Here is an 8,054-nt window from a genome sequence, read left to right as displayed (position 1 = left end):
GCATCAGTATGATAAGCTCACCAGGAGGAAGACCTCACTAAAAACAATTTGGAACATATTTTTCAATTAGCAATCCTACTATCAAATGGACTTGCCCCATATTTGTCTAAAGAAGATAACGTGAGAAGCTCCATAAATCATGACAAAAATTGTCTAGAAGTCCCTAACTTTTTACTTTTCTTGGCAAACTCAAATCAGTCTAGACTATAGGAGTCATAGTCACTGTAGGTAGAACAGTCTAGCTTGTTGATAAGGTTAGAAAGTTCTGCGAGCTTAGCACAAGGTAGTCTCTCAAAGCTTCCACCACAAATTCCGATTCCTTCCCATCTACTATACAATTATTATTTATAAGGATAAAATATATATATATATATATAAAAAAAACCCATCAATTAATTATTAACAGTCGATTTTAAAATAGTTTCATAAATTTTTAAATGTGTTAAAGTGACTCATTAAATTATTAAGGTGTGTCAAAAGGTCATTTTTTTTTTCTCGATAATACCCTTATTCTCTTAAAAAAAAATTAAAATTAAAAAACTATTTTTTTTTAAAAAAAGAAATCTAAAAAGTAAAATAAATTAAAAACTTTAAAAAATAAATTCTTTTATTTAAGAAAAAAAAAAAAAAACTAAGGGATGGCTCGGAATCCACCCTTTGGTTGGGGGTGGCCGTGGGTGGTGTGTGGCGTGTGGCAACCCCATGGGCTGGGGGTGGCGATAGCTCATCCCCAAGCACCTTTGTAGTGGATCGTTTTATTGGTACTGATATAAATACTAACAGAATTTGTCAAGTGCTTTGACAGCATGGACTAAATCGTTATTTTGGCCTACCGTGATTACCTCTGAATTATTGTTATAACGCGATGATGGATTTGTAATTTAAGTCAATTACAGAGACTAATTTTAAATTTATCCAAAAAAAAAATATATTTTAATTTTAAGATAATAAGGGTATTATCAGAAAAAATTAGCGTTTTTAGCATACCTAAGTAGTTTGATAGATCACTTTAGCACACTTAAAAATTAATGTGGCTATTTTAAAATTCACTATTAGTTGATAAGGCTTTTTTATAATTTTTTTTCCTATTTATAAATAAAGATTCAGAGTTTCATAATAAGTTGTTCAACCTGAACAATATATATGAGAGAGTCTTTATCTAAATAGGTGAGTGAAATAATTCAAATCTCATATTACCTGTATTATATTTTACCGTTCGAATGGTTAGCCCACAATAGAATTGCTAGTATATCTATCAAATGGATAGAGACTTGAAACAAATGAAAAGGACGCGCCAATTGAACTTCTTTAGTGCAATGATCGATAATGCTCCCCTTAACCCGCCTCAAAACATGCTACCTTGCTGGGAAACCTGTGCAAGCTCACAATTTGACTCCCTTCGAAGTCAAAAAAAAGGAACACATTATTTATTTATTTATATATATTTTTTCGGGGTTTGGCGGCCTATGCCCAACTTACTCATGTCCCCCACTTCCAGCTAGACGTGTAAGGCTGTAAGCCACCCCCATAACCGTTAAATGTCCAACCGTCTTTACAACGTGTCATGATCCTGAGAGGCTGGGTTGGCACCGCCAATGGAACTTCATCTTTCCACCTACACCGGACGGGTAGAGTGGGTAATGGATTAGTAATAGTGGCCTAGTGGGTGTGAGGCACGTGATGGGGCACGCCACGTGTCGGGGAGGGTGGGGCACTTTGTAATGTTCACATGCTTTCCCGCGTGGTTAGTTGGGCGCAAAACCTTTGCCGAGTTGGAGGCCACTACGTATGTGGGGGAGACGGCAGTCTTTTCGCTTTTAGAGGAACGAGACTGTGAGTGACGCGTGTACCAATCAGCGGCAGTGGGGTCGGCGAGTTTTGAAGCGGTAAACGCGGGGAGATGGAGTCCACATAAGTGATGCTTCTTTCGCCCACCTTTGAACCGAGGGCAGTCATGTGGGAATGGGACAAAGGGAATGGGGGCTAGCTTATCCAAAATTCATTGGAACCAGTCCCAATAATAATCTCAACGGGAATAACTAGGAAAACTTACTTTTTTTTTTTTTTTTTTTTTAATGAAAACATCGAATGTTAAATATTTTCTACTCTAATTCTTTTCCGCTGTTTTTCTCTTTCTAGAAGAAAATAATATATTTTTTTGATTGTTGAACCATGTATTAAGAAAAGTAAAAGTCGTAACAGATACACCTCCCCCCCCCCCAACAAAATTGTTACAGGGATTTGACTACATAAACAAATAGGATGCAATTAATTATCTATAAGGTTAAATACCTTACACACTCTTGCAGTTTATAAATTTTATTTTTTACTCCTTGAGTTTTTATTTTTATTATAAGAAGTACCTATTCTATGGAAAAAGATGAAAATAGTACCTCTGTTCATTTCTCCGTCCAAAACTAATGTCCCGTCATGTCATCTTACACTTGTTGACGTATCTGTGCGATACATTCCCCAGAACCATGTCAGCGCTGACGTGGCTACTATATATTTTATTTTATTTTAAGGCCAGTTTTGGGTGTGGCCGAACCATCCTCATGGTCCTCAACCACCCCTTTGGGCCGACCACCCTCAAAACTGGCCTCGGGGATGGTTCGGCTACCCTCATGTGGCACAAAGGGGTGGCTCAGCCACTCTTAGATTTTTTTTTTTTGTTTTTTTTTTTAAGTCCTTAAAATAAAAATATATATAGTAGCTACGTCAGCGCTGACATGGCTATAGGGACAGGTGTCGCATAGGTATGCCGACACGTGTAGGATGATATGGCAGGACGTTAATTTTGGACGGAAAAATGAATAGATGAACTATTTTCCGCGTTTTCCCATAGCACAAGTACCTCATATAATAGAAATGAAAACTTATGAGGTAAAAAATAAAGTTTGTAAATCACAGGGCAATTAAGTATTTAGCCCTTATCTATATTACATACAATACAAACAATTAATTCGAGATGATATGCGTACCTTTCACCTATACGTGCTTGGATAGCTGGTGACAAACTTACTTACCTTCCCACATTAACTGTTGGTATTTTTTCCACACACAGTGGTAGCATTATCGAATATAGAGGCCCAGACAGGATTCACACTAATCAGTAGCCCCATCCCCAACACCATATAAGAATGGAGCCTTGAATCACGGCTATACTAAGGTGGTTGAACCCAAAAGGAGATAGCACCCTCAAGATTTTAACTTATGATCAAAAGGGAGAAATACCCTACCGTCCAGGCCCTTACCATAGATAACCTGTTGGTATTTGTATGCAATACATACAAAAAAATAATAATTAAAGTGCACCCAATCCAAATCCTAAACCATTAGGGCAAAAGAAGAAATGATAAAATGAAAAGAAGTTAGGTAACCTTTTGTTTTTTGTTTTTTTTTTGTTTTTGGAGGGGCTAGAGAAGTTAGGTATATATTAGGTACTAGATCTAGTTTAATTACTACCAATGCTATATTGTAGTTAGAATAGGGCCTTCCAACTTGGTAACTTCATGGGGAAACCAAATTATCTTATCCATTTCTTTCAGTAAAATAACTCTTCATCATTGTTTGGTGAAGCTGCAATTTTGATGTTGACAAACACTACGGAATCACAGAGGTGGAGAAGCAATATTGGTGATTGGCAAAAACTTTAATGGGACTCTTTAATGATAGGTAAAAGGGAGAAAGAACAAAAAAAAGAAGGCAAGAGTTTGTTGCTTAATGGGTTTGTTTTAGCTAATTCGTCTTTTGATGGTGGAATATGTTGCAAAAGATTCTGTGTCCAAATTGGCATTTTATTTATTAATGTTTTGCATCTTTGATTTCATAACTTGGACCAATTTAGTGGCAACCCTTAATCCTTAGCTTCATTTTACAAGATGGATGAATGAATCAAAAACAAAGAAAGATTTCTGCAGCCTGCCTTTTGGGCTCAACATTTGGTAATCTAATGAAGAAAGTAAACTAATCAAATATTTGCTCAACCTTATCCTAAACCACGCCACGCTGCTCTATTATTTTTCTAATTCTTTTTGTCCATTACAGTTTAATTGAAGTTGCTTGGCTTGAATACAATCCGAGAAGGCAAAATATAATCCAATTGGCCTGTTCTAGTCCACTCATTATCAATGTCAATCCGATATAATCGATTGATTTTGAGTTTTATCCATTTTGTGGGCGCATGTTGCCACATGAGATCTTTAAAAAAAAAAAAAAAAAATTGTTACAATTATAACTTAATTAATGTGTGTTAGCATGTAATTGGAATGACATAAATTTTCATTTTATAAAGAGTAATATCAACTAAAAAATCAAAATGAGGCCGAAATATCAATCAGATTTAGCCTGTCATTTTCCCGAAAAGCACGGACAAATTTCTGAGTCCCCTTTTTCTTAGTAAACCGACAATCAAAGCTTGTGATTGCGGGCTCAGAACTTTGTGCCAAACCGGTAAGGATGGATATCAACAACTGGAATCGGTGAGGATCACTGAGGAAGCATCCTAGGAAAACACCAGAGTAATGCTCCTTTGCACCACGACTATAAAGATCAAAAAGTATTTGGAACCAATCACGGCGTTGCTTTGATCCAAGCATAGCACGTGGCGAAATATGATTGAGTGTGTGAGACCAGGAACACAAAAATAGGTGGTCCAGGAGATGAGACCACCCCCTACGCGGCCTTTAATTGAACTGTACAGGACCCAGGTCCAACTTCAACGATTCTATTCTTAGATTCCAACAAGGGCAGCTTCCTTCATATACGTGCAAAGACATTCGACACCTTCTACGTTAGGTAGGTTAAATGGATAAGCTTCGAGTGCCGATTTCTACTTTTCTTTTTCGATAATATTTTTATTCCAAATAGAAAAATCAATTTTATTTTAGTTTTTAAAAAAAATTTCTAAACCAACGTGACTTTTGAAAAGCCTCGTTTTTCGTGCTCATATCCTCTTTCCACAGTCCACACGCCTTTAGCTGTTCAAAGAATTTCCTCATGGCCTATAAATACCCCTCTCTGAAGCGTATAGCTCCTCAAAATTCAAAGAAACCCAGAAATAAATAATCATCAATTTCCCTTTCGTTTCATTTTCTCACAGTTCAAGAATGGTTGATTTAGATTGGAAAGCAAAGATCGTCTCACCCGACATGCCAAGCAAATCTCCGAAACTCTCCAACAAACTCCAAGTTTGCCTGCCGTTTTCTTTCCGTGCCGCCGAGATTTCCGCCGCTTCAGCCACGGCTTCCTCGGCTTACGAGAACTATCTTCGACTGCCGGAGCTCCGGAAACTTTGGAGCTCCAAAGAGTTTCCCAGCTGGGAAAATGAGTCTATTTTGAAACCGGCCTTGCAAGCTTTGGAGATTTCGTTCCGGTTCGTCTCCACGGTGCTGTCGGACCCGAGGCCGTACGCGAACCGGCGCGAGTGGAAGCGGAGGCTCGAGTCGCTTGCGACGACTCAGATAGAGCTTATCGCTAACATCTGCGAGGACGAAGGGACACGTGGAACGGCTCCGATCGTCGATCTCAGGTCATCCAACGGCGTCCTGGCTCGCAACGGGAGCTACGCAGAGGTGTGGAAGCTTCCAGGCGAGACCTCCGTGGTGAGCCGCACCAGCGAGTCCAGCCTGCTCCCGCGTCTCGCCACGTGGCACAAAGCAGAGGACGTAGCGCAGAAGATCCTCTATTCCATCGAGTGCGAGATGCTGAGGTGTCCGTACACGCTCGGCTTGGGCGAGCCGAACCTCGCCGGAAAGCCGAACCTCGAGTACGACCTGGTGTGCAAGCCGAGCGAGCTCCACGCCCTGAAGAGGTGTCCGAGCGATCACATCGACAACCACGAAAACCAGACGGTGTACACCACGAACCAAATCCTTGAGTCGTGGATCCACGTATCGCAACAGCTCCTGAAGCGAGTCGCAGAGCGAGTCGAGAGCAAAGATTTTGAAGAGGCCGCGAGCGATTGCTATCTGATCGAACGGATCTGGAAGCTTCTCGCCGAGATTAACGATCTCCACCTCCTGATGGATCCGGACGATTTTCTCAGGCTCAAGAACCAGCTGTGCATCAAGTCGTTGAACGAGACGGCACCGTTTTGTTTCAGATCAAGAGCTCTCGTGGAGATGACAAGGCAGTGCAAGGACCTGAAGCAAAAGGTGCCGTTCATCCTTGGCGTGGAGGTGGACCCCATGGGTGGACCCAGGATCCAGGAGGCGGCGATGAAGCTCTACGGTGAGAAGAGGGAGTTCGAGAAGATTCACCTGCTTCAGGCTTTGCAGGCGATCGAGTCGGCGATGAAGAGGTTCTTCTTCGCGTACAAGCAAGTGCTCGTGGTGATGACGGGGAGCTTGGAGGCCAACGCCAACCGAGTTGTGGTGAGTTCCGACTCGGTAGACTCGCTGACTCAGATCTTCCTCGAGCCCACGTATTTCCCGAGTTTGGACGCGGCAAAGACGTTTTTGGGGGATTTTTGGAGCCACGAGCATGGTGGGGTGCGGCTCGGATAGATGGACTCGGAGGACCCGGTGAGTTTGACTCGGTTTGACTCCAGGTCAACTCGTTTGACTCCAGCTAATAGTGTTAGGTTTACACACTTGAAAAACGAACAAGTTAAATTAATTCTTTGTATTGTCATACTTCTTTTTCGCTGAGTTTTTTAATATTTTTACCATTAGTTCATGAATTAGCTCTTCGTGTAAAAAAATTCTATGAACTTGTAATTTTTATGAATTGGTCTTCCGAATCTTGATCTGCCAATTATGATCCAAACTTCGAAGAGTAAGTTAATCTGGAATTGCAGTCAAATTGAAGGAGATGATTAAAAAAAAAAAGAAAAGAAAAAACTAAAACACTAAAAAAAAAAGAAGGCACAGAAGAATGATATATGATCCAAAGATGAACCCAAGTTTTCCTCGGACTTGGGATGGATGAGCTTCTTAAACTACCTGAATAATACATCAATTCAGACAGCTTAATTAAGAGAAGGGATTACGATCCACTTTTTTTTTTTTTTTTTAAAAAATATATATATATATATATATATATATATATATATATATATATATATATATATATTCAAAACGTCTATCCTGATCCATGCAATAACACCGTTTTGAATCCATCAAATTTGAATTGGCATTAATTTTGTGAATAAACATCTACAATAATACGAGCATTTTGGGATTTTGTCTGTTCTTCAGATGACTTATAACACAAAATCTCAATAATAATTGTCTGAATTTCTGTGTTATTTCGGATAAACCTAATATCCAAAAATCTCAATTTAAATTGACATATATAAAATTTCTATCCTAATTTGGCTGAAAAAATAAATTAAAATAAATAAATTAAGTGGTAAGAAATTTCCAAGGGTTGGTCGGTTATCGTATAACGGTGGGGACAAGTACACGTGAAATTAGGATTAAGACGAAGCATGTAATGGTTGGTATTTGATATTGGTGTCGAATAAAAACATATAATATCCGTTTACAAATTTAAGGAGCAACTTGTTTACAAGGCAAGAAGATATGCGACAATATCTCTTATAAAAAAAAATTAAAAAAAAAATATGCGACAATATCTGAGACAAGGAAGCGAGGGTGATATTGGAAGTGGGTATCAAATTTATGTGGGCATATACTTCAAAAAGAAAAAAAAAATATAATTAATTAATTTATTTATGTGGGCATGGTAGCTTGGCAAATTGCCAACTTGGGAGTTGACAATAAAATATGAAAAATAATTACTGAATTGACGATGTATAATGTGCGGAAGGATTTATGCATCTCGACAGAAAATGGCTATGATTGATCTTATTGGTAAAACCATAAATCGATAAATAATTAATAATTGTGTTTGTGGGATTCGACGATGCATAAAATTAATATTATATTAAAGTATTAATTAAATAATTAAATATATTATTATTTATTAACATAAATTTTAAAATAATTAATGATTTAATACGGTACTAAAACTGAGGTCATGAGCATATTTAAGACACTTGCCCAACATTTTTTTGTTACGAAATAGTTGTATGACCGGTGGCAGAGTCA

The 8,054-nt window shown here is 38.5% G+C and overlaps 1 protein-coding gene across 1 annotated transcript; it reads left to right on the top strand.

Moving 5' to 3' along the window:
- The first annotated feature begins 5,028 nt into the window (after nt 1-5,028).
- Nucleotides 5,029-6,729, top strand: LOC133862806 (nematode resistance protein-like HSPRO2). Its single transcript, XM_062298680.1, has one exon. It carries the CDS (start codon nt 5,109-5,111, stop codon nt 6,504-6,506), a length of 1,398 nt encoding a protein of 465 aa, XP_062154664.1. The 5' UTR covers nt 5,029-5,108; the 3' UTR covers nt 6,507-6,729.
- Nucleotides 6,730-8,054: the final 1,325 nt, after the last annotated feature.

Source organism: Alnus glutinosa, chromosome 3 (genome assembly GCF_958979055.1).
Source record: "Alnus glutinosa chromosome 3, dhAlnGlut1.1, whole genome shotgun sequence".
NCBI lineage: Eukaryota > Viridiplantae > Streptophyta > Magnoliopsida > Fagales > Betulaceae > Alnus > Alnus glutinosa.
This window is presented reverse-complemented; position numbering and strand designations above follow the sequence as displayed.